The sequence below is a fragment of the Lygodium microphyllum genome, chromosome 14, assembly GCF_053477565.2.
Source record: "Lygodium microphyllum isolate KBCC chromosome 14, Lygodium_microphyllum_v1.1.10, whole genome shotgun sequence".
NCBI lineage: Eukaryota > Viridiplantae > Streptophyta > Polypodiopsida > Schizaeales > Lygodiaceae > Lygodium > Lygodium microphyllum.
Genome location: NC_141148.1, coordinates 31,362,388 through 31,390,064, shown reverse-complemented (window position 1 = coordinate 31,390,064; position 27,677 = coordinate 31,362,388). Strand labels below are relative to the sequence as shown.

At 39.9% G+C, this 27,677-nt stretch overlaps 1 protein-coding gene across 3 annotated transcripts in view; it reads left to right on the top strand.

Annotated features, from left to right (window-relative positions):
• The window catches only part of LOC148025458 (calcium-dependent lipid-binding family protein), a 222,825-nt gene extending 197,022 nt beyond the window's left edge, over positions 1–25,803 (top strand). For 2 of the 3 annotated variants that reach the window (XM_087692591.1, XM_087692590.1), the window contains exons 54-67: positions 14,806–15,262; positions 15,366–15,452; positions 16,557–16,712; positions 16,791–16,975; positions 17,097–17,642; positions 20,324–20,501; positions 20,626–20,774; positions 21,898–22,024; positions 22,138–22,359; positions 22,453–22,812; positions 23,130–23,288; positions 23,373–23,687; positions 23,766–24,118; positions 24,288–25,803. In XM_087692591.1, coding sequence (XP_087548717.1) covers positions 14,806–15,262; positions 15,366–15,452; positions 16,557–16,712; positions 16,791–16,975; positions 17,097–17,642; positions 20,324–20,501; positions 20,626–20,774; positions 21,898–22,024; positions 22,138–22,359; positions 22,453–22,812; positions 23,130–23,288; positions 23,373–23,687; positions 23,766–23,909 — 3,085 coding nt within the window. In that variant the 3' untranslated portion in view covers positions 23,910–24,118; positions 24,288–25,803. Of the gene's footprint in view, positions 1–14,805; positions 15,263–15,365; positions 15,453–16,556; positions 16,713–16,790; positions 16,976–17,096; positions 17,643–20,323; positions 20,502–20,625; positions 20,775–21,897; positions 22,025–22,137; positions 22,360–22,452; positions 22,813–23,129; positions 23,289–23,372; positions 23,688–23,765; positions 24,119–24,274 lie in introns of all 3 variants that reach the window. The other variant, XM_087692592.1, reaches the window with a different exon arrangement.
• Positions 25,804–27,677: the final 1,874 nt, after the last annotated feature.

Sequence of the window (27,677 nt, the reverse complement as noted above, 5' to 3'; positions counted from 1 at the left end):
CCCAGGCAGTCTCGTGTCTCGGACACACTTTTGGCACTGATTTCTTGGGCAACGAGCCAAGAAATTTGGGTCTGTTTGGTTTAGTGCAAGCATTGTGAGATGGAGAGGATCGAAGCTCAGCTCAGAGTGCAATAGACACAATGAGAGTGAAGCACGACACCCAATGCAATAGACTGAAAGAGTGTAAACTGAAAGTACAAGGTACAACCCTTAAACCTTAGGGTTGTAGGGGGTGTTCACACTCGAACACGATAAGTACCCCTGTGTGACATAAGCACATACGAAATAAGACTTAAGTCTGGGGGAAAAAACCTCTCATACCAAGAGTAAAAAGTGCCCGAATGTCCTACTGATCACCGACACTCCTATCTGAGCATAGGCATAAGTGAGCATAAGTGAAATACCCAACATACCCCCCTGGAGTGAAGAGTGATCAAGAGTACAAGGATCATCCGCCTCCAAAGGAGATCAAATTTAAAGCATTGCGAAATGCTTTAAATTTGTCAAGAGGAAGAGCTTTGGTAAAGATGTCTACCACATTACTAGCGGTAGGATAATAGACGAGGTTGAGATCGCCTGCATGTAGCCTCTCTCTGACAAAGTGATAATGTATCTCAATGTGTTTCGTGCGTGCATGAAACAGTGGATTTTGTGCCACCGCAATGGCACTCTAATTGTCAGTGTGAACAAAGGAGTAGGCTCCGTAACAGATACATCCAGATCAGCTAGCAAGCATCTAATCCATACGCATTCAACTGTGGTAGTGAAAGTTGCCTTGTATTCAGCTTCCCATGACGATGTGGCAACAGTGAATTGTTTCTTGCTAAAGCCAAGATATGCAAGATGAGCCAAGAAAGAAACAATTGCCACTAGTGGAGTGACGTGAATCATAATCTCCAACCCAATCAGAATCATTGTAAGCATGTAATTGCAATGGTCCCCCCTTGGCATAAAACAATTGAAGAGATCTAGTACCCTGCAAGTAATGAAAGATACGCTTAACAACTTGCCAATGTGACATCGTGGCTGATGCATACATCTGCTCAGGGCTGAAATTACAAACTGAATGTCCGGCCTAGTGTTGCATAGGTAAATAAGACATCCAACTGCTGGAGCATATATGTATATATTAAACAAATCATTGTCATCATGTAATGACAACTTAGTCCAGGCTCCATTGGTATATAGACTAGCTTGCAATCCTGTAAGCCAAACTTCTCAAGAAGTTTACCAATGTATCTTGATTGTGATAAACCAATACCTCTAGCATCATGTATGAACTGAATGCCCAAGTAATAATGCAAAGACCCCAAGTCTGACATGTCAAAAGTTTGTTGCAAATTTTGTTTGAATGCTGAAATTTAATCAACATGTGTCCCTATAAGCAAGAGATCATCAACATATAGACAAATGGTCAGCATGGATCCCCCCTCCTTATATACGTAAAGGGTAGACTCAGATGAGATGTTTATGAACCCTTGGCCAAGCAAGAAAGCATCTATCTTTGCATACCAAGCTCTAGAAGCTTGTTTAAAACCATATAAAGCTTTTTTCAGCTTGCAAACCAAGTGTTCCAATCCCTCAACTGCAAAACCAATGGGCTGCTGTACATATACTTCCTCATGAAGTTCCCCATGTAAAAATGCAGTTTTAATATCCAACTAATGCACAGTCCATCCATAATGAGCAGCCAAAGCAATCATAGACCTGATGGTCGTCATTTGGAAAGTAGGAGCAAATGTCTCCTCATAGTCAATGCTTTTCTTCTATGCATAGCCCTTAGCTACAAGCCTTGCCTTATATTTGTCAATGGATCCATTTGCATTCCTTTTCAACTTGTAAACTCATTTTGTTCTAATTCTTCCCAAAGGGCAAAGACACTAAATCCCATGATAAATAAAATCCAATTCAGCTTGCATTGCTGCCATCCAATGCACACTTTGTTGTGCATCCTCAAAACATTCAGACTCCTCATCATCAAGTGTGCTTGATGCCATAACAAACTCCATGGTATGTGCAGTATCATGCATATGAGCTTGCCTTCTAGTACGACCAGCCATGGGTGCATTTAGATGACTATCTTTCATAGTCTATAAATACCATCTAGGCATTTGTCTTGCCTGCTGATTGTGCATAGCTTTTGCTGAATTTCAGTTTCAGCACTTTGCTGAATATTCAAATCAGCAAATGGCTGATTCTCTGCATTTTCCAATGGAGCAGCTAGCTGAACATTGAGTTCACTTGTTGAAACTCTAGCTGAATCACCAAATGTAATGGGCAGCAGCCCTTCTACACATCACAGGCAGCCTAATATGTGTCTAAACCAGCAAGGGACAATTCTGATTTTTCATCAAATACTACATCCCTACTGACAAACACCTTTTTAGAGACAGGATCATATAGTCTATAGCCTTTGCTTTCACTCATATATCCCATAAAAATGCATTTGGCAGCCTTGTTATCCAACTTTTTTCTGAGTACCTGTGGAATATGTGCATATGCAAAACACCCACAGGTACGAAAGTGTCTAACAAAAGGTTTCCGTCTATTCCAAGCCTCAAAAGGTGTAATTTTCTTCAATGCTTTGGTGGGGCATCTATTCAAAACAGGGCAAGCATACACACGACACCTTCCATCCAAAAACTGTGTGTCAAGCTCTTTGGCTTTTAGCGTACATTTGGCCTTCTCTATGAGTGACCGATTCTTCCTCTCTGCAACCCCATTTTGTTGTGGAGTATAAGTAGTAGTGAACTGATGGACAATGCCCTTGTGCTTCAAAAAAGAATTCAACATAGAGGACATGTATTCCCCCCCTTGGTCTGAACGGAGAGTCTTAATTTTACAACCAAATTGGTTCTCAATAAGTGCAACAAAAGCCAAGAATGCATCATACACTTTTGACTTTTTTTCGAAAGAATAGACCAAGCAGAATCGTGTAAAGTCATCAATAAAAGTCACAAAATAGTAGCATCCTCCCAATGACTTTGTTTGCATAGGCCCACAAACATATGAATGCACTAACTGCAACCTAGCTGTGGCTCTAAAAGCAACATCACAGGGAAACGAAAACTAATGTATTTTTCCCAAAATACATCCTTCACACAACTGTTTAGGAGGTCTCTCTAGTAGAGGTAATCCATCTAGCATCTATGTACATTGTAAGAGCATCAAGCTACCAAAGTTCACATGCCCCATTCGAGCATGCCATAACTCTGCGCGTATCATAGCAGGAGTAAGAGTGGATGCCAAGTACTTTGACTGATCAACTGAAAGAGCATCCAACTCATATAACCCATGACATAAAGTGCCAGTCAACACCAAAGTCATGTGTTGTTTGTCTCTCACCATGCATCTGTCATCATCCAATGTGACTTGCAATCCACAACATTTCAAAAATCTCGACCAAAATCGAGGAATACACTAGAACTCTTAACCAAATATGAGATTTGCAAGGCGTGCCTTCATCAAGATATTGGAACAACTCCATTTTTTATCATAGGCTTACTCATTGTCACTTGCCTATCTACCCCACATATTTCTTGGCTTAGAAAGTCCAATCGCATTGGCTTCACTCTTTTGTCATATGGAAACAAACTTTATATGCTTTTGTAGCTATTAAGAATTGTGGTATGCTTATTTGTCAAGAACATTATTTTTTACAATTTATGTGTAAGATGTATGAACTCCAAAAATGGGTTGTAGCCTCACAAAATAGGGCATAGTAAAGTCTCGTTGACTTTTCTACTATCTATTGAGGCTCTTTTTTTATGGAGAACCATCTATCCCTCAAAAATGCAAAAGCCTAATTTTTTTTCAAACTGGTTTAAGTGTGTTAATAAACATGTGTAAGCAATCTTTACTTTCTAGCATAGTCTTTTATATGTTCTTTTATTAAGGTACTAAGTGGTAACATGGACTAGTTATCAATGTTAGCTTATAGCTAGATACTGCCGACTCCTCCCCATGGGACCCAAGTAGTTTGTGACCCTAGAACTAGATGTCATTTAAAAGAAAAGACAAGTGATGTTTTAGTTAGTTTTGGAGATTTTATAAAAAGAAAAAAATAAAGAGAGAGATTGGCAAAATCATGTGCATTACAATCGCAGTCTACAGGCAATAGACAGCACTTCAAACGGGGAGAGAAAGAATGAGTGATCTGAAAGCTTTCTAATCAAGTATCTTAGGATTTTACCCCCCTTTTGGAGCCAATGGAACCATCGGATTTATGAGTTAAACATCAGATCACTGAGTTTTCCAAGAGTCCCTCCACCAAGAACTCTCGTTCTCAGCCACATCCCCTCTTCTCTAATTCATTATAAATATGAGGCATGGGGAGCCACAAGGAAGCACAAGGAGACCAGGTACAATCGCAGGCGTAGGTACAGGTGCAAGCAGGGAGAGGCAGCACAAGTACAAGGACCAGGTGACAACGCAGGGACCAGACGGCACTGGGCCCGGAGCTTGGGGCACTGTCAGGGCACAGGTACAATGGCCTGGGAGCAGGCATACAACACATTGGTGGGTGGTTCTTTTAGGCACAGGCAGCATGGAGGAAGCTAACAGGTTGTCTGACACAGCTGGCAAGGCACAACACAGGGCTTGGCGGGTGCAGGACGACCTGTACATACGGGCAAGCTAGCAGACAAACTGAGCACAATACACCAAGTTGGTGGCAAGTAGTCTGAGCGGGCGAAGTAAATTGTGGCCTAGCAGGTGCAGGATGACCTGCTGACAGGCTCCTTTGCTGACTGGTGCTGGTTGGGAGACTGCACAACAAGCACCATAGGGCAGCACTTTGTAGGTGTTAGGAGCAGAACTAAACCTGAGCAGAAACTGAGCTGAGCTGAACAGAGACCCGATGCTTTGATACCAAATGTGAGATGGATAAAGAATCAAAGCTCAGCTCAATGTGCAGTAGACACAGTGAGAGTAAAGCACGACACCCAATGCAATAGACTGAAAGAGTGTAAACTGAAAGTACAAGGTACAACCCTTAAACCTTAGGGTTGTAGGGGGTGTTCACACCCGAACACGATAAGTGCCCTTGAGTGTGTAGCAGAAGCACATACGAAATAAGACAATAAGTTTGGGGGGAAAAAACCTCTCATACCAAGAGTAAAAAGTGCCCCAATGTCCTACTGATCACCGACACTCCTATGTGAGGGTAGGCATAAGTGAGGCGTAAGTGAAATACTCAACACGCATTGGCACATGTACTTCTGGTTCAGTCTGAAATAGACTGAAATTGTGTTGTTGAGCATTGTTTGTGTATTGGATAGTTTTGATAGAGTGTGACAAATTGTCAATTATAGCTCGGTGCATGTTGTAATTTCTGGAAATTTTCAAATTTCCAGGGGGGTTCTAGATTTAGCTCTTGCTCTTGTACTCTTTGAAACGGTAACATTTGCTATGACCAATCAAGGACAAAGTGATGTATTCACATATGTATCCAAGGACAAAGTAATGTATTCACATATGTATCCAAGGAGAATAGATTGGATAGTAATAATTATTCTCCATTGTCTTTCATGATGAAGAATGTATTGATTATGAAAAATATTTGGGATTATGTTAGTGGTGAAGCAGTTTTTCTTGGAATTATGGCTCCTACAACACCTTCTCTAAGAGGACATGGTCAAAGGCCCACTCTAGCTCAACCACTTTCCCAGAGATCAACAACATAAAAGGCTTGCGACACACGGGATGCTCAAGCACTATCACTGATTGCATTGGCAATTCAATGGTCTATAATCCTGCACATACGGTATGCAACTTCTTCACGTGAAGCATGGCTTACAGTTGAGCAGATGTTTGCTGGAAAAAATGAGACCTCTTCAAAAAAAGAATTTTCAAAAAAAAGCTAGGGGAAAGCTAAATTCATGTCAAGCTCCTCCTCTTCCTTCTTGTATATAAACCTTACTCTTTAGATTGAAAACTTTGGATTCTCTTTCCTTTGAATCACACTCTTGGAGCACCTTGCGCATCTTGATGTAAGAATTCCAAATCTACTAACTATTCGAAGGATCGTGGACTATCCTGATCCTAATCTCCCAAGCATCTCAAGACTATGGTGCCCTCACACTGATCTCTCTCTATTTCATGCTTGCAAACATAAAAAATTATATTATTTAAATATGTTTACATTGTCCTACACCCAAACTTACTTACTGTAAGCTCTATTTTTGTGCATCAAGCCCAAAACTCCTAGAAGGTCTAAACAACATCAAATCAAGCCATGAGCCACTCTTGAGAAAGTGATATATAGTTTTTCTTATTGGTCATTTCCTAACAGCAACTAGCTTCGGACCCAAGCGAACTACTTTACGCAGAAATGTCAGATCCGAAGCGGATTCACCCTGCACTTGGTTCAAGGAGAATGGGAAACGAGAGGGATGCAAAGCTCAACCTCTCTATCATAAGGCATAGTCCCATTCCGTTCCCCTAAAACAGCGTAAATCAGGATCAATCATAACTCTAGATCAACGCTTTTGTTGTTCGTGTTCTTTGACAATCTTCCTGTTGTCCATCGTGATTTGAGAAAAGTTCTCGGCCAACCGGGACCACCTATCCGTAGGGACCTATGGCCACATCCACCACACTTTTCTCGAGTTGTTTTAGTTTTTTAATTACCTAGCACATTTAGTTGGACATGTAACAATCAGCTTCTTTAATTAGCCCGTTAGGCACTGGTTCTTTCACGTAATCATATCACTTGACATAGAAAAACAATATCAGACAAGTTCCTTATTAACAGGTTATCATATTTATCTTTGAAATACAGAAAGTCCAGCCCGTAGGCTTATCCACAATCCGCCCGAAGACTATCCAGCGATCCACAGGGATCACTAATCTAAGTTTCCGCCCATAGACTAGTATGCGGGCCTCAAGATCCAATCTCGATTCACGTTAGCCTCTTATGCAGGGCACGGAAGGCGAGGGATTTACGGCCAAAGTCTCCCCTTGGCACCCAAGTATCCTCCTGCTCCAAGTAGCGTTTAACGGAGAGACCTCTCGCGGCGGGTTCGGTCCACTTTTCTGGCGCGGTTAACAACCCCCTTGGTTAGGGTCAAGCAGGCAATCAGGGATAACTGAAGCTGCCTCTCCCTGCAAGCCTTCAACCTGAAGTATAGATGTCCATTTATCTTTTAATTCATTGATTAAACAAAGCCAAACAGTGCTCTAAAAGCTGTAGCAAGCACAAACATTTCCATTGATCATTTTTGTTGGCAAACTGCTAAGGAATGAATCCTTCCTTTCGAATGCGTCCAGCACTCGATCCGAGATGACTTGCAACTTGGCAAGATCCCCTATATCGTGGGTTAGGGCGTACCCTATTAACCCGACTTAGTTAACCCCTTAAGTTCATAGGTTATTTCAGTTTATCGGCTAGTCTTTAGCTTCCAATCAATCTTCTTTACTCAAGAAAGATACTAAATTAAGATGATTATTCATCCTCTTGCAAGATAACTTACGTAAGGACCTGCCAACCTCGTTGCGAGAATTTGGCCATTCCCTTGTGATCCAATCACAAGATCATGTGACTCCACACTTGCTGCGTAAGTGTCGCATCGATCTATGAGAGTTATTCTACTCATTGAACGGAGTCACGAAACAATCTGTTCCTGATTACGTTAGGCTGACGTCGTCAGTCCTAGAGTTCCAAGTTTCATCTCGTAAGATTCTTAGGGACAAACCCTAGTTCACTTTCCAATTACATTTCAATGTCCTTACATTCAGTGAATGTGGGCAAGTATTTAAGGTATAGGAGTTTCAGTTTTAGCAATACGTACGATTAGGTCACGTATTAATTTCCTAGTGAATTTCTTGGAATTTAACTCATTCTAAATGTGTACTCCGCGGTTTAGGTGTTTTAGGTTTATGCCAATTTGTTTAACTCTAGAAGATAATTACGTGATCATTTCCACATGACTCGTTGTCTATGCGTAAATTGATTTTTCAACCCTAACTTATCGATTTGAGGTCAGGCATAGGTTAGGTTAATTCCAACTAATCTTCCTAAAATTTTGCGAACAAAATTCATGCTGAACAAGCAACCTTTTACTTGATAATTTATGCAGTTGACAAACGATAATTTCCTAGAGTTATGCATCGTAAGAATCATTTCATGCCTTGCACTTTTCATGATGATTCATTGCGAAGAGGATATGGGTTAATAGTGCGATATGCAGTTTATACTTCTAGGCTTAAACGAAGTATACTATTTTAATGGATATTAATCTAATTTTTAATTCATTTCAATGCATAAAGCTAATTACTAGAAATGCATTTATGCTCCCTTTATTTTTCTTGTTCTATTGAAACTATTAATGACTAAATTTCTCTATCGTGAGCTAATTTTTCTAAAGCCTTTAAGACGAAGAATGCATCCTATTTCCAACAATTATCCTTTGCACAATTGAATTATAACAATACCAAATAAAAATTAGGAATGAAAACCTGGACTTGGGGTGAGATGTCCACGTGGATGCCAGGAGACGACCCTCCCGCGGCTACGCCTTGGACTTTCTTAGGAGGCATCGCAATTGTAGTCTTTCCGTCGTGGAAGCAGCTTTACAACTCCTTTTTGAAATTCCACTGTGGCTCCCTTTTGCAATAACTTGCACCGTCCATCGAAAACAGTTTTAGAAGGCTTCCTCCTTGAAGTAGGGAATTCGAAAAGGGGGTGTTTCAAAATCTTTCACGACTAAGACCCATTAAAGCCATGGGGGAAGGCTTAAAGGCCTTTGTAAAGACTCGCATGAACGGGGAAAAAGGTGTGGAATCCCTTACGAGGGCTTTTGAGTGGGAAAGGAAGGTGTCAAACGACCCTCAACATTCTCCTTTCTTTTACATGTGGGGAAAAAACAAGGTATGGGAGAGCTAGATGGGTTATTTTTGCATGGCCTAAGGGAGCCCTTAAGGAATTTAAGACCCGGGAAGGAAGAGACTTTAAGGTAACATCCTTTTGGTGGAAAAAGAGCTTATAGCTTCAAGGGGAATTTTGAGGGGGAAAAGGAAAAAGGGCTAAGGAAAAATTTTCTTGGGAAAAAAAAAAGGCCTTATAGAATCCTAAGAGGAAAAATTCTTGACTTTGGTTTTGACTGGCTTGTTATGTCATGGACTCTATGAGTTAGATGCCTACTCGATTAATCAATTAGTCTATTTAGCATCTACTCTTACTCCTACTATATCACAAGCAAAGTTATGGTATGCTCGCATGGGGCATGTCAACTATGGCAATTTGATACTTATGCAGCGTACTCAGATGCTAGATGGCCTACTTCTCTTAGAGAGACCTCCTGAGCATATTTGTGAGGGATGCATTTTGCGGAAAATGCATCGATTCTCGTTTCCTCGTGATCTTGCTTTTAAGGCAACTGCCAAATTACAGATTGTGCATTCGGATGTATGTGGACCTATGCAGACAAAGTCATTGGGTGGATGTTATTATTTAATCACCTTCATTGATGACTTTATTCATTTTTGTTGGGTCTACTTATTGGTGAAAAAGACAAATATGTATTATGTATTTTTGGCTTTTGTTGTACTTGTAAAAAATCAATCTAGCTGTAGGATTAAGACTCTTCGTTCGGACGGAGGGGAAAAATACATGTCTTACATGCTGAATAGTTTTTTAAAGCAGAAAGGCATTGTCCACCATCAGTATACTACTGCATATACTCCACAACAAAATGGGGTTGCAGAAAGGAAGAATCAGTCACTCCTAGAGATGGCCAGATGTATGCTGAAAGCTAAGAGTTTGCCACATGGATTTTGGATGGAAGCAGTTATGTGCGCTTGCCATATTTTGAACAAGGGCCCTACCAAGGCATTAAAAAATGTTACTCCTTTTGAGGCTTGGAACAGCCAAAAACATTCAGTTGGCCATTTTCGTACTTTTGGGTGTTTTAAGTATGCTCATATTCCCAAAGTGCTAAGAAAGAAGTTGGACAAGGTTGTTAAATGCATTTTTGTAGGATACAGCAGTGAGAGCAAAGGATATAGACTGTATGATCCAATTTCCAAGAAAGTCTTTGTTGATAGGAATGTGGTTTTTTATGAAAAATCAGAATTATCCCTTGTTGGTTTTGATACGTATCAAGCTGCAAATGATGTGTTTGAAGGGCTGATGCCCATTTCTTTTGGTGATACAACTAGAGCTTTAGTAAATGAACGCAATGTTCAGCCAATTGTTCCATTGAGCAATGCAAAATTTCAGCCTATGGCTGATCTGAATATTCAGCAAGATGCTGAATTTGAGATTCAGCAGGAACTTGTACAATCAAGAAGCTAGGGAAATGCCTAGATGGTACTTGCAGACTATGAAAGATGGTCATTTGGATACTCCTATTGCCGGTTGCACTTGAAGACAAGCTCGTCTGCATGATCATGGTAATACAATGGAGTTTGTTATGGTAGAGCACACACTTGATGATGAGAAGTCTGAATGTTTTAAGGATGCACAACAAAGTGTGCATTGGATGGCAGCAATGCAAGCTGAATTTGATTCTATCATAAGGAATCGAACATGGGATTTAGTGACATTGCGTGTTGGAAAGAAAGCCATTGGTACAAAGTGGGTCTATAAGCTGAAAAGAAATGCAAATGGATCCATTGATAAGTGTAAAGCCAGGCTTGTGCCCAAAGGCTATGCGCAAAAGAAAGGCATTGACTATGAGGAGACATTTGCTCCTACATCCCATATGACTACCATTTGACCTATGGTTGCTTTGGCTGCCCATCATGGTTGGACTGTGCACCAGCTTGATATTAAGATTGCATTTTTACATGGGGAGCTTCAAGAAGAAGTGTATGTATAGCAGTCCATTGGTTTTGAGGCATCTGAACACTTGGAATGTAAGCTGAAGAAGGCTTTGTATAGTTTAAAGCAAGCTCCCCAAGCTTGGTATGCAAAAATTGATGCTTTTTACTTAGCCAAGGGTTCATTAACAACTCATCATATGCAAAGAAGGGCTATCCTTGCTGGTCATATGTCTTCAATCTATGGTTGCTTTGGCTGCCCATCATGATTGGACTATACACCAGCTTGATATTAAGATTGCATTTTACCATGGGGAACTTCAAGAAGTATATGTACAGCAGCCCATTGGTTTTGTGGTCGAAGCATCCGAACACTTCGTATGTAAGCTGAAAAGGCTTTGTATAGTTTAAAGCAAGCTCCCCAAGCTTGGTATGCAAAAATTGATGCCTTTTTACTTAGCCAAGGGTTCATTAACAACTCATCAAAGCCACTCTTTACGTATGCAAAGAGGGGGTATCCTTGCTGGTCATATGTCTTCGATCAATTGTTGCTTTGGCTGCCCATTATGGTTGGATTGTGCACCAACTTGATATTAAGATTGCATTTTATCATGGGGAACTTCAAGAAGAAGTGTATGTACAGCAGCCCATTGATTTTGCGGTCGAAGCATCCGAACACTTCGTATGTAAGCTAAAAAAGGCTTTGTCTAGTTTAAAGCAAGCTCCTCAAGCTTGGTATGCAAAAATTGATGCTTTTTGACTCAGCCAAGGGTTCATTAACAGCTCATCAGAGTCTACTCTTTATGTATGCAAAGAGGGGGGATCCTTGCTGGTCATATATCTTTATATAGATGATCTTCTACTCATAGGGACACATGCTGATTAGATTTCAGCATTCAAGAAAATTTGCAGCAAACTTTTAAAATGTTAGATTTGGGGCCTTTGCACTACTATTTGGGCATTCAGTTCATTCATGATGTTAGAGGCATTGGATTGTCACAGTCCAGATATATTGATAGACTTCTTTAGAGGTTTGGCTTATAGGATTGTAAGCTAGTTTGCACACCAATGGAGACTGGACTTAAGCTATCCTTGCATGGTGACAATGATTTGTTTGATATCCATGCATATGCTCCAACAGTTGGATATCTTATTTATTTATGCAACACAAGGCCAAATATTCAGTTTGTAGTTTTAGCCCTGAGTAGATATATGCACAATCCACGCATGTCACATTGGCAAGCTGTGAAGTGTGTTTTTCGTTACTTGTAGGGTACTAGGACTCTTGGATTGCTTTATGCCAAGAGGAGACCACTACAACTACATGCTTACAGTGATTCAGATTGGGTTGGTGATTTTGATTCACGTCACTCTGCAAGTGAAAATTGTTTCTTTCTTGGCTCAGCAAGAAACAATCCATTGTTACCACATCACTTTTCACTCCAGGGGGGTTTGTTGGGTTTGACTCACATCTACGCTCACAGAGGAGTGTTGGTGATCTACAATAGAACAGTGGGACACTTTTTACTCTCCTTATGGGAGGTTTTTTCCCCCTAGATGTATTCTCTTGTATTTTATGTGCTTATGTTACACAATTCGAGCACTTATCGTGTTTTACACCTTTTGGGTGTGAACACACATTAACAACCCTAAGGTTTAAGGGTTGTACTTTGTACTTGTATTACACTCTTTTGGTAATTGCATTGGGAGTCGTGTCTTCACTCTCTCACTCTCTTCACTATCAACTGTGTACTCTCAACTGAGCTTCAATCTTCCCCTTCTCACAATTGTTGGTCGACCAGCATTTATGGCCTCTCCTAGTGCAAGTCAGCCAAATTTGGGCATTTATGGTTATTTATAGCCAGCCCTCCCCCACTTGGCACACACACAATCTTCAATCTTTAGTCTTCCCTTTGCAAGTGCACGCTCCGACTCCACACATTTGGTGTTGCCATCATCGTCAGCCTGATCTAGTGCCCTCGTTGACGCTTTGGGTTGCGTGCAAGGACTGATCAGTCCATCATCATTGTATCAGCATTTTTCTTCTAGTGCAGTATTCTTCCTTCGTCTTCTATTTCCTCTCTCTTTCTCTCTATGCTTCTCTATGTGTTCATGTTTCTCTTCTGTTGCGCACTCTCACATGGTATCAAAGCCTAAGTGAGGACACAATCTGGAGATTTTTTGCAAAAGAGCAAGTTTTCATCACAGCGGAGCACCCCAAATCTTCAAAACGCAGATTTTCAGCCTGCTTTTACTTTGTTTACAGCTTGTACAGGTGGTCCATTGCCAGTCCGATCTTCCTGACAGCTAGGTGACCACCTCCATGACCCAAGCGGCAGCATTCAAGCATTAGGCAGCATCTATTTCTGTGTTTTCGCAGAAAACGCAAATTTGCGTTTTGCAAGTGACCTCTTCCTAGTGCAGGCGACAACATCTTGCTGCAGATGTGAGCTTCCTCAGCATAGACGACAATTGTTTCTTTGATAAACGCAGATTTTTGTGTGATTGCATGATTGAAGATGTCTTACCAATTCACAAGCTTTGATGACTCAGGGGAGGAGCTTCTTTCCGGACACTCTTCTGAGCGGAGAAGTGATTACGGCAATTATACTTGGTGAGAACAGTCCCCCATTCGCACCTGTCCCCCTTCTATTCATCTTTCACCGAAGGCTCCATCCTAAGTGAAAATGCTTTCCTTGATACCCTCAATGCAGGTGCCAAAATTCATTTTTGTCTTGCCCTAGTCATCCATTTTTCAAGTTTACACTGGTCACTTCCGGTGAGAATATGCTTTGAATGAATCAGAACTTTCAACTTCCTCCAATTCTCAGTGTTGATTAATTACCATCAAATGCTGACAGACATGCTTAGCTTCTTGCACCATCAAGTTTCAACCTTTGTTCACCCATAAACCAACAAATATAATCTTGAATCACTATCTGCATCTGCTGGGTAAACTGAAACCAAGTAATATCCACATACTCATAAACCTGATCACGTGGTGGGAAGGCTGCTGCATGAACCATGCATCATTTTCTGGATAGCTATTATTAATCAAGAGGAGATCTCTCTCTGATCCAAAGGAGCCTCATCCATTTGCATACCAGAAAACAACCCTGACCATTAAGTTCATGAAACATCAACTGAGCACGATCTATCCATGATTTGCCAAACATAGTCATCATATTGATTTACATGCAGAGGATTCCAGCAATCCAATGTGGCCCATACGTGGCCAAAAGCATTGCAATTAAAGGTGTATCCTGGCTGATCATGATTCATATAGTTCCAAAGCTCTAACACCGCAGTCATTTCAGCCCAATTATCCCTTTCCAAATACTAGCATGTGGAATGTGCAGTGGTATTATCTCGGGTGATGGTGCATTTTTAAAATCTCCACAAAGAAATGCACAAGGTAATGTCCCATTGCACCCATATGTGAGCTCTTCCCCCTAGAAACCTGTGATGCACATATCCTTGCAAACTCAAAGATGTTCAAGAGAGTGTGAATGAGGCTGTTGACACAGGAAGCAGAAATCTGAGACAGAAATTATTGAGCAATAGAAAGAAGCAAGGAAAAAGAAAGCTGGCAGACCAGTGGATAGGGAGCAAAATGAAGTAAAGGGGAGACTGAAAGCTATGTAAGGAGAGTGAAGAAAGTTTGCGTAGGACATGGCAACGAGTTCATTTTGTATAATGGATTTTTGACATCATCGGTGAGACTCAAAGGTGTACAAGGGGAACAAAGAGGGTTTCAGAGGGTTGCATGGTGACAAGGGTATCCTGTTGATATTTTTAACATTTTGAGGGCCGACTTCTTCAGGGAACTCTTCTTGACCTATGGCATTGCACTTCAACTGATCAAAAGAAGTAATTTTGTGCACCTTGTAGCATACTTTTACTTGGAAAATATTATGGTTAGTGAAACGTTCGTTGTCATGTGTGGCAATGTAGGGCCAAAACCTTGCACCATATGTTACCTTGTCTTTGTTTTAGTAACACTAGCCTTTTTGGGTGGCTTCAGAGTGCCTGTCCTTTTTACAGGAGACTGCAAATTAGCTTAGAGCGTGATTTTGGTGGCACAAACACCTCTTCAAGGAGTCTGCGAATTTTTGTCCCATATTGGCTCTGCAATAAAGCAGGTATTCCTTTGTCATACTGTCTTGCTGAGGTTGAGCCTGCAAAAGGATCAGACGCAGACACCCCTTGGCTCATGAGGGCTGTCAAAGCTGCCAAACATGCTTCATCTCGACCATCTCACACTCCACAAAGCAAAACATCAAGATTGAAAAAAGTTGTTCAGTGCCTTGAAGCTTTAGAAAGCAGTGGCACCAATCCAACCATGCTGTCACCACAAGCCCATCACAGTAAAGCAGGCTTTATACCATTTTCTCCTCGCTCAGATGATGGGCTTCTTTCCCCTCGACTGGGAATCTCAGTTGCAGCATCACAGTCAAATGTTTTCAAAGATGGCATTTCTTTTAGAGATTTGGAAGACAATGTAAGTAACTTCAGGTGCAACCAAAAATGGTGTATGTTGTTCATGTAAGATATCTCCAAAGCTAGCAATAAGACTTTGTTTAAGGTTTTGAATGCTTTTTCAGGAACGAGTTGTAGTAAAGGCATTGGATCCAAGTGGTGCATACTACAAATTGTCAGTTTTCCTGAGTATGTCATCAGAGAGAACAAAGGTAAGAGGTTTCTTGTGAAAGTTCTATCCAATATTCTGCATGACCCATCCATCGCAACTCTCAACAGAAATGGATCTCTGAAATAATTATTGCATAACAGATGTGATCACAATTATTCGAGCACATTAATATGATACTGCATATAGCATTTATACTGATCGAAAATTTGCAAATCATTCTAACAAAAATGAACCACCTTGACCTGCAGATCCTGTCTTTAGCGACTAATGTTTTTCAATTAACTGTGTTTCATATGATTTTATAAGCACAAGCATTTTTTAAAGCCTCAGAATGCCTAATCAAAACGCATAACTGAAAACAAATAATCAAAATGCCAATTGTTATTTCTAGTGGATGTCCTTTAATCAAGCTTTCCTAGATTGTCACCAGCTTTACTAAATGGTGGAGGACGATAATGTGTACCCAATTCCTGGGTTCCAGGTCTTTATGGCACAGATTATCACCAGTATAGTGGATGATCTTGTCCATATAAATATAGCCAATTGGGACCATGTTGGGAAATTTAGACATTGATGCATTCTGTAGATGAATCTCATCTAGTTGTAGCTGTTATCCATATTATTTTAGCCAATTGGGACCATGTTGGGCAATTTAGACATCTATGCAGACCTAATTTCTGTAGATGAGTTGATTGTGTGCTGAGGCATATTCTTGGCTTATTTTTTACAATAAAATGGGGACATTCAGAAATTGTGAAACTTACCAAGAGAGATCAAGGATATCGTGAAGTGAAGTTCTCAACCAAGATATTGTGAGACCATGCCATCATCATAAGGGTTTCGAGTAAAAAGACAGCATGATGCCAAGTTTACTTGTACTTTTCTTATGCAGCCTTGGACTCTTCATTTTCTTTTTGGATTTATTGTTGGGCCTCACCGCAGCTCCTTTATGTGTGAGGATGATGCTGACATATTGAACAGAAGCTTAAGTTGTCAGATACTACCTTAGAAGGAAATGTTCTTTCATTTTTGTTTAGTTTTTGCTCTATCAGAAATTCAACAAGGCTCAGATAACAGAGTATGTTGATCGTTTTGTGGTGAATGATATGCTATCAACACTGCTTAATTGCCATACTGAACCTAGGTGGTGAACTTCCAACCACACACACTGTTTGTGAATCGGCTCGGTTGCCCACTTTATTTGCGACAAGCTGACCTTGACCATGCTGAGCTGCTGAACCCAAATGACCCACCGAAGGTTTTCTTCTGGCAGTCAGCTTTTGAACCTGAGGTGATTAAGGTAACATGGATAAAGAGCTTGAATTGTGTGATCTTTCTTCTCCCATTCTTCTGTAATTGATAAATGTCTTTCATTCAGGTTTGTGTGGATGGTTACAACTGGAGCTCTTCATTCACTGTTAACACTGAGGGAACATCACACGTTATAATGTGTAGTGAAGATCAAAGTAAAGTCTTGCTTATCAGAGCTGAAATTCGAAATGGAACTACAGAATCCCGTTTCTTGGTTATCTTTCGACCCATTTGTTTCACTTGTCCTTACCGGTAGGTATTTTCATTGATGTGTCCATTGGCATTATGATTGGGTCCATTATTTGTTTAAACAAGAAAATTTTCAATCTATGAACATTTTTATCTTAGTATTCTGTGACTGTGATTGATGCAGAATTGAAAACCATTCACTGGCCTTGTCTATTCGTTTCCGCCAATCAGGTGGCTGTGATACATGGCAACTGCTTAAACCAGGATTTGCTATACCTTTTGCATGGGAAGATCTTCAGAAAGATCACCAGCTTGAAATCAATGTTGATGGTGCGGATGCATCAAAGTCCAGAAAATACAGGATTGACGAAACTGCAGATTATCAGCCAACTGCAACCAATGGCACACCTGTGACAGCTCTCCGTGTGAAATGTCAAAGGGAAGGCTCCACACAAGTAGTGAAGGTGGTTGACTGGATGCCAAGCAATAAAGAGCTAGCTGTTGCTGCTGCTGGAAATTTCTCAAAATCAAAAGCTCAGGAGCTTCTATCCTTGCATGATACAAAGCAGAACTTTCAAACTCGTGACACAGAAGAACAAGTTTACTTGTCACTTGAATTGGCAGAGTTCGGCATCTCTGTGGTTGATCACACTCCTGAGGAGCTTTTATACATGTCCATGCAGAACTTTACTTTCTCCTTTGCAACTGGTCTTGGTTCCGGGACAAGCAGGTTTTGAATCTTTTTAGGGTGAAATGTAGTACAATTCTTGTCATGCACCAAATTTAATGAATTTAGATCACATTTTGTCTTAATAAATTTCTGTTAAAAGGTATATACACAATGCAGTATATGAAATGGCAATTCAAGGACACGGATTAACAGCTTCCGGGCTATCTCCTCAAGGGAGCTGTCTAGTACAAGGCCAGTACAACAGCCAGTCCTGCATCCTTTATTAAAAACTGCGCACATGGCTCTAGTTAAAAAGGTGCCTGAAAAAGGGCAGCAAGGATCTGACTCATGCTCATGATTTCCTGCAATCTCCATGGTCAGGACCTCTGATAGAAACGAGCTATGGGTCAATGGCCTCCATGCATCTCATTGTCTAGATGTACCAAGCTATGATGCTGAGATTCAGAGGCAGGCTAGGGATCATTGAATTGAATTGTTAGAATAGAGCTTTACTCATGAATCTCATTGTTAGATGCCATCTTCTAGGCAAGGAGCCTTGAAAGAAGCTACCACTTGGAGGCATTCAGATAAGTGTTGGCGGGTTCCTACCACCCAAGCATCAGATGGATTTTCTGTCAGATCACAGTCAGAGAGATGTGGGGTAGCATCTCTGCCACCACCAAAATAGGATACAAAGCAAGATTTTTCAGGGTGTTTAGTTCATACATTGATCTCCTTTTACAACGACATCAATTTCTTTTCCAACACGTCCATACACAATGTATGTATACACATGCATTCTCATGTGGTGTGCGCACTATATACAGGTAGATCTTTCAGTATGAAAGGGAGCCACTAACCTTTACATACTACAGATAGAGGGATTGAATGTTTGCATTGTTTGTTTGTCATCTAATGGTTCATGCAGGATACCCTGAATCCCAAGTAAAAGGCCATATCATTGCTTTTCGAACCAGTTTCAGACAGTCCAAGTCATGTTTTCAAAATCATGATGAAAAGATGTAGCGATGCTTGTCAGAAGCAATGATATGCCACAAATCCACTGCATTTGTCTGCTGCAAGCTCGTATTCATTCTGCTCAAAATATTTTCTTCCTACTTGGGAATTATCGGAGTCCCCAAGCAAATCTATACACGCTTTTATCTCCAGGAATGAAGACCTACGGTATGCCATAACATGTCCACCAGCTGAAGTAGAGCACAATAAAGTACCAAATTTATTAGTCTTCATTCATGTGCAATTCACCAAAACCTCTACTTTCACAAGTTACTAAGACCCTGGCGTGATAGGAGAAAAGTTTCAGCAGTACACTCATCATTCTGATACATCCACCATTTGTTTCTTGCTGTTCATCAATTAGGAATAAGCATGTTTGTAGTACATCTTGCTTAATCATTTCTTGCACTCGTTATTTAGCACGTGTAGTGGGGTTGACATGATTTGTAATCTATGGCAATGGAAAAATATCGAATATATGTTCTGAAAATCATGGTCTACTTGCAGATAGATCATGCAGCAAACACCAATCAGCTAGTCTAGATTGTGTAACCAGTGGTGGAACTTACATGTAGGCGCTTGCACCCACACATGCCTGTGTACTGCACATGCATATTGTGTATATGCACTTGTGCACATGCATACACTTACAAATGCACATACACATGCATGCCCTCTGTCCTAATACTTGAGTTTGTAAGTGGTCTCCAGTTTAAGGTGGTTCAAAAGTTCATTAGTAATAGACCATTAATAGACCTCATGTTAAACATGCTTGATTATGCTTATGCAAATTTTTGACATCCATAAACATCCTAGATGGGTGTCTGCAGGATTTACGATTGTCTATTGACTGCCATGCCTCTTTGCCAAAGGCTAGGGTGGTTTAAGGGGTCTTCTAGTGTGAATAGGTCCTAAGGCTAGGGCAGTTAAGGAGTCCAAAAAAGGACTTAGGAGCTTATTTTGCAATGTCTCATGGGCATTTGTGGGACATCTTGTGTGGTCACTCTATGCAAACTCTAGATGTTACTCGAATGCCTGTCATAGTACTCCTTATTGCCCCAAGACTCATACAGTCATGCTCACTACTACAAGATCACGCTAGTCTTTGGGGCATGCTCATACTAAGTGACCTCATTGTCAGCAGACAACTAGCCACAAAACAACAGAACATGTACGATTCACCAAATAACCAGGTTTGTTTCTAATGTTATTTTGCTGATGCCAAATGATCTTCCCCTCAATCAATGCATCGAAAACTTGCATGCCGATACAGAAGTGTTTTGTTGTGAACCAACGTCACTGCCTTGCACCAATACCCAAGTAGGCCTTACATAACAGCCTGCCACTTACCTGTGGAGATAAAGCAAAGCCCCATTGCATATATAAGCCTTCTCCAGCCTAGAATCTGACGTGCATCTTTGTTTGCAAGTGTACATTTCTTGTAGGTTTACACATGATTGCACAACCCTTTCCTTAAAAACAATTGTCTGACCTATCATGGTTGCACAGGTGGAAGTCCTCAATATGATAGGCTGCCACCAATATACCAACTAATTCCAGTGGGAATGTCAACTGCAAGTGATTAAGTGATTCAAGCTTTCAATATGAATACCTGCACATGGATACTATAATTTCTGCAATCTGACAATAATGCTTACAGATTGGTAATGGTTTGTCTTTGTGAAGTTCCTTTTATGAAGCATCAAATTATTTGCTTGATTCAGGTTTAAAGTTCGAGTTGATAGCCTTCAAGTGGATAACCAGCTACCATTAACTCCAATGCCTGTTCTTTTTCGGCCACAAGTGTCTGGAAACCCACTTGATTTCATATTTAAATGCACAATAACTTCACAGACCAATGGTTCCTCAGACCAATATGTATATCCTTATATCGGAATACAGGTCAGTTGATGGAAAATAATGGTCCACAAGTTTCATTTTCCCTGTAATATTTTCTGAAACAAATATGTAAAGTAAATTTATGTAATCAATGACATCTAAAGGGAGGATGTTATGTTTTTTGCAGGGCCCTAGTTCAGTTAATACAGCTTTTCTTATCAATATACATGAGCCAATAATATGGCGTTTGCATCAGATGTTTCAGCACCTTAACCTCGGCCGCTTGACTGGTAGTCAAACCACTGATGTCGCTGTCGATCCTATCATCTATCTAGGGTAAAGATTCTTTTTCATGTGTTATGATTTTCTAGTGACAGATGCATGTTCTGGAAATTAGCTTTATTGCAATGTCTTGCATTTCTTATCCACTTTCCACACTGCACTTGAGGACTTATTCTCCTGACAAACACCAAACAGAAACATACATTCAAATTCTGAAAATCTGTAGCACTTTTTCCAATTTCACAGTCAAGTACCAAGGCTCATATAAGGTAAATCCAAAAGTTTGGGGAGATTAATAAGCTGTGTCCATGGCACCTTTTCTCTCTACAAATTTTATATCATGTCTCAACCTTTGGTCAGCGTATATCCTTAATGAGAATTTTCTGCCGCTTGAACAGTGTCATGCAGGCATAGTAAGCAAATAGCTTTGTAACATGGGAAACAAAGCAATCCAACATTTATCGATAGAAGACTCAATGACCATGGATTAGGATGGGAAACATGTTTTGAACTATGAACCCACCATAAGAAATACCCTAAGGTTAACACTTGAAGACGACCTAACTATCAATGCACCTTACTAGCAGGCTACATATGTGAGAAATAGCTTGATCCCAAGTGAACAACATGCTCTAGAAGAGAAATGTGTCTTCCCTAGGAGCCACCACCTCCTTATCTCACTCAGTCAACCTCATTGAGACTCTAGTCCAACCTGTTACTGCCAGTTTTAGATATAGGAGAGGCCTGATTTTGTGCATGATTCTAGCTTCAAGTCTTGGTAGATTAACTTTCATTTGTCAGGTTGTTTCATGCTAGTCTGAAATTTTTGAGTTATCTGTCGTTTTAAGTGAGCTGCCTTTATTTCTCGGAGCATTTAGAAGGTTAACCATTATCTAGCTTGCCTAAATTTGCAAACCATTTACAAGGTTAACCATCATATAGCTTGTTTTTCTCTCTGGTCTCATTTCATTTTGTTCATTCCGTACTGTCAGTAATGGCCATTGGCATCATCCTTCTGTAAACTTTTATAACATGAATATTGGTTAGTAAGTGCCAAGTGCAATAACTCATGTTTGAATCAGGGTCAATGGGTTTTCAGATATAGTGTTGGTTAATGGAGCTGCCCAGTCGGCATATGTAGATATATGAAATGATGCAATAAATGCTTGCTTTGCAGGCTTGTAAACACATCAGAGATTCGGTTCAAAGTGTCATTAGCAATGGCACCTAGTCAGCGGCCTAGAGGTGCTTTAGGATTTTGGGCATCACTAATGACAGCTCTTGGGAACACTGATGATATGCAGGTCATCAATTATGATTTTCTAGTCATCGCTATACCCAATTTCAAGTTCATAAGTATTGAACTTAGAATGCTGCCTCTGAATGTATTTATACTATTGGAAATTCTTGTGAACAGGTTAGAATTGCCGCTCGTGTTCATGAGGATGTTTGCATGCGCCAAAGTGCACTTTTGGTTGCTTGTATATCTGGGCTGCGGAAGGATATTCTCAGCCATCCTCTCTTACTTCTTTCTGGTGTGGATATTCTTGGCAATGCAAGTAGTGCTTTGGGTCACATGAGCAAGGGTGTAGCTGCTTTGTCCATGGATAAAAAATTCATCAAAAGCCGTCAGAAACAGGTGAGAACTGGAGAAATATAAAGCATGTTTAGTGACCTTTTCTGATAGATCAAAGTTTTAATTGCAAACTTTTGTCATATTTGTGAAATGCAGGATACAAAAGCAGCTGTAGAAGGGTTTGGTGATGGTTTTCGGGAAGGAGCAGAAGCATTTGGAAAAGGATTGTTCAGAGGTGTTACTGGCATTCTCACAAAACCATTAGAGGGAGCAAAGTCTTCTGGAATGGAAGGCTTTGTACAAGGTGTCGGTAAGGGTATCATTGGAGTAGCGGCCCAACCTGTAAGTGGTGTATTAGATTTGCTTTCCAAAACAACAGAAGGAGCAAATGCCATGAAGATGAAGATTGCTGCAGTGATTACTTCTGAAGCAGCACTGTTACGACATCGTCTCCCTCGTGTTATTGGGGCTGACAACATCTTGCGCCCATATGATGCCTACAAGGCTCAAGGCCAGGTACTGTATAACAGAGAGATTGTTGTTTGAGGTTACAGTATCTAACATGTCTAGTCCCTTGGGACCATAAAAGCATTCAAGAAGGTATGGCCTTATGCGAAAACAAGCTCTTGATATTGACAACCTGAAAGGAAGTATACAAGGTGGTGTGTTGTTTTAAAGAAAGTACAGTTTCCAAGGTGTCTAAGCTTTTACAGAGATGAACAATTATGGAAGCATAGGATAACTTTACTGAAGATTCCTATGTACTTGGCTAAGATATTGGTTTAGTTTCAGCTAGTATTTAATCTGATCCCTGATCTTCAACAACATTGCAGACACTCTTGCAACTTGCTGAGGGTGGATCAATATTTGGGCCAATGGATATATTTAAGATTCGTGGGAAGTTTGCAGTATCAGATGCATATGAAGATCATTACAATCTTCCTAAAGGGCGGACTTTGATAATCACGCATCGTCGAGTTATTTTACTGCAAGTAAGCTAGCCTGACACACTCATAATCCTACAAAGCTACTTATTACATAAACAGATTTCTCTAATACACTGTTAACTTTTTCAGCCCCCAAGCAGTATTATAGCACAGAAGAAACTGGACCTTCAGAAAGATCCATGCTCAGTGCTTTGGGATGTTACATGGAAGGACTTAAAGACCATGGAGTTGATGTGTGGGAAACATGACATCTATGATAATTTGCCATCACGTTTGGTTCTGTATCTGCGGAACAGTCCACAGGATGCACATATCTTTGATTCAAGAGAACCGGTTCGCATGGTCAAGTGTGAACCAAATACTGATCAAGCTGTGAAAATTTTCACGGCCATTCAACAAGCAAAGAGTACATATGCATCTGATGGACCTATCTCTGGGACAATGGTAAACATTTGGTCAACGTTTAACTTGTTACTACATGATTGCTATGCATCATTTGACATATATCTTTGATTTGTGCAGAAATACAAAACCAAGAGAGTGAGAGAACCTTACTCAGGGCCTTTGCGAGAGTCAACATCAGTGGGTTTTCTAGAAGGGCCAGCTTCGGATGTCGAAATGCCACCAATAGCCAATTTTAGCACTGGTGCGGAAAGTGCAAGCTAATTGACATCCAGAGCTACAATACTGTGAAACAGTTGTTTACAGCCCAACCTTGCTGCTGATTTAAAGGAAAGAAGTTCTAATATCAGATTCTGGGCTAGCTACTGAGAAACTTCTGTTTGTTATTTGCTTGGAATGAATCAATCACTTCAACTACAGGACAATTCGCTGTCCATGACACTGTTAAAACGCAAGCATCAGCTTGCAGGAAGGTAAGCCACCTTGGCTTCAACATAAGTCCACCAGCAATTTAATCAATTTCCTACTAACTGAATTCTGCCCCATTCTATAAATTTCACATTCAAGAATCAAGTGGCTTTTCTTTGTATATCACTCTTTGCTTTGTAATTGATGTGTTTCAACTGTAGCTATTTCAAACAGATTTGGAAAACCATTGTTGGGAAGTTGTGGGTGCTACCCTTGGAACACGATCAAAAAATGCTGTCAATTTAAATGTTGTGATTCATTGTGAAGCTGATGAAAATGCTTCATGAACACAAGGTGATCAGTCAGAAATGGTGAAGTGGTTCCTGCATCATTGGCGGACAGTGAAGCAAATGTTTTCTTCCTTTCTGGGAAGGAAAAGTTTGTGCAAAGTAATGTACAGCAGCCATTGATGTTAGAATTTTGAAATTTTTCAGAGACACTTTTGACTCTTTAGTGTACACAAACTTTCAAGAGTGCTTGTTTAAGGAGACTCCTGAGTTGCAACAATCTATACCAGATTTAAGAAAGTTATCTCTTCGCTTTAGGCAGCAACAGTCAAAACAGCACTGTTTACAAATCAAGAACCAAGAGAAAAAATGCTGTGGGTCACAAGATAAGCTAGTGCAGAAGCTACTTCAATTCACTGGCAAAGTATATATATTGTGCCTGCCCTATTCAGCAGGTCAGGAAGAGACAAGTTCATTTCAGCCTGGGCTGGCAATTGTGTTCTTCAAAATGGTAGTGGGACGAAAAATTCCTCTTCCAAATACAAGGCTTTGTTATAACTTTGTAGAGATTTTAAGAAAACAGTTTGAAATTTTGAAATGTCTCAGGGGAGGATGAGAAGCATCCAGATCCTCCCGTTCAGAAGGAAATTGCTGAAGTCTCCATTGCACACTGATCTAAATGAAACAAATAAGCAGTTCACAGTGTCAGATTAAATGGCATTTTGGATTGCCATTCTGACAGAGAATTAATAGCATTGGTCAAGCAGTTCACTGTGTCAGATTAACTGGCATTTTGAATTTCCATTCTGACGAGAATTAATAGCATCGATCCAGCAGTTCAGTGGGGTCAATTGCCATTCTGGCAGAGAAGTAATGGCACTTCATTACAAAAGCAATGAAGAGCAAAAGCTATAGATCTTTCATTATGATTCTGTTATCCCAGAGCCTGCACCATTCGGCTTCCCTTTTTATTCCCATTTCAACGTTCTCTGACCACATGGAATGCAGGGTAAGAACTCAAGACCTTAAGGTCATTGATCTTATTATGTTATCCCAGAGCCTACACCATTAGTCTTCCCTTTTTATTCCCATTTCTACATTCTCTGACCACATGGAATGCAGGGTAAGAACTCAAGACCTTAAGGTCACTGATCTGCTGAACCTGTCTCTTTTTCATTTTTTCTTCAAAATTGGGTGGTTCTTTTAGATGTGAGCATGGCTCCTACATACCGCCAGACAGCCATTTGTAAATCTAAGAAGACCTCACACAAACTGTTCCTCGATCTACACTCCAATGTCTCAGCCATTCCTGCGATGCAGCAGGGCAGAGTCAGTTTGGCCTTTTGCAGACGTTAATATATCACTTAATCTCTCTCTCTCTCTCTCTCTCTCTCTCTCTCCCTCTCTCTCTCTCTCTCTCTCTCTATATATATATATATATATATATATATATATATATAGAACAATCATCATATAAAAGAGAGGAACCTTTTGCTAAGGTATTTGAACCCGTGACTTCTTAAGTTTCCCTCATGTCAAGCTTACAAAAGAATTCAAATGACTAAGCTACCTAAACCATTATAGAATGGAATAACACATCTACCATTCCACAACTTTTGCGGGCTGTCATATGGACATTGGCTATTACTCGAAAAATGTTGTATTATCAATAAGATGGCCGACTAGAAGGTGTAAACCATAAATATCCACAATAAAAGCAAGAGAAATGCAAAACTGACATTTGGAGTCAAGTCACATAATGTGTAGAAAGACACATTCTTTCTTTGAGTGAGACCATTGAATTAAATTGTTTCAATGTATAAAGAATGCAATGCTCAATGTGAACATAAACTAACAATAAAGCTTGGCAAAAAGAGTGCTAAAAAAGGTTAGAAGGTAAGTGGGGAAGTTAGCAAATACCATAGAATATTGGTTTATTGCCATTTCCATGTACTAAGATTATTCTAGAAATGTAATGTACAAGATTTTGATATTGAGATTTTCAAATGGACTAAAGGGCAAAGAAGTAAAAAGAGCTCAAAATAAAAGGCACGATTTTAAGTGTCATGGATGTTTTTTTTGAATTTGAGGGAAGAAAATGACCCCTCAAAAACATGACAATCTATCCAAAAAGCCATAGTTTTCTCAACATGTATATACTTATAGGCATGCATGTAGCTATATGTGTATGCATATGGTCTCGTGTGGCTCTACACAAGGCAAAAAAAGTTGATTTTGATCATTAAATGAATATTTTGTTATGTTGAAAATATAATCTTAACGTTCAATTCATTTAGTAAATTTTGAGGTGTAGATGTTGGGATTGAGCTTATACTTGGCTTGTAACCATGACTTTACAAATTCAATAACAATTGTAGAAAGTAACTCCACAAGTTAGCCATTGTTTTTTTATGAACTAGAGCTTTTCTAAGTCTTGAGCTTGAGTATATATACTCGTTGACTCAATATAGACAATGAAGAGGAACAAGATAATTTTGACGAGTGTGAGCAATTTTATCATGTGTATGGCTAGTTCATTCTTTATTATTATAATTACTCTAAGTGATAACAATAAGTTTTAAGTCCTAAGCACCTATTCACACTACAAGTCAGCACCTTGATCAATTGGGCTCTTCCCCAAGGGTTAAGGTGGTGATGATTGGTTGGTCCTACACTTTGCACTCATTCTTGAAAATGTTATACAATGCATACATGAAGGTTAACTAACATATTGTGAGATCAAAAGACTAGGGTTCTTGCAATAAAATGTAGGTTTTTGAAAATATAAATTATTAAAGTAAATATTATTGAAATGAAACAAGGAATTAGTGCATGTCTTTTAATTGTTAAGCTTTTATCACTAGTTTCTTGGAATGCTAATGTACAACCAATGTTGTCATTGTAAGTTCCATCAACAATCACCTTGCTTATTTTAATGCATTTAATAGCTTGATCAACTTGTGATTTTTAAGCAATGATATGTTGGACCATATTGATTTTATTTTTCTATCTTAAGAAGTTGGCTTTTGCCCCATTTTATTTGTACGTGTGTATAGCCCCTTGGCTCACATAGGTTCTTCCTTGATACATTGCTAAGAGGAGTTGGGTCTTCCTTACATAATTATTTAAGTGGATAAACACATGATCAAGTCTTGAAGCTTATAATAAGACCAATAAGTAAAGCTAAGAAGGGGAATTGTATAACCATGCTCACTCTCAATAAGGACTACAGCACACTTACTCGAAGTCTTAAATATAGTCCATCAAGGTCACCATTCTCTTTTAAATAATGATGACCAATAGTGAGAGAATGGATGGGAAAGCAAATAGTAATGGA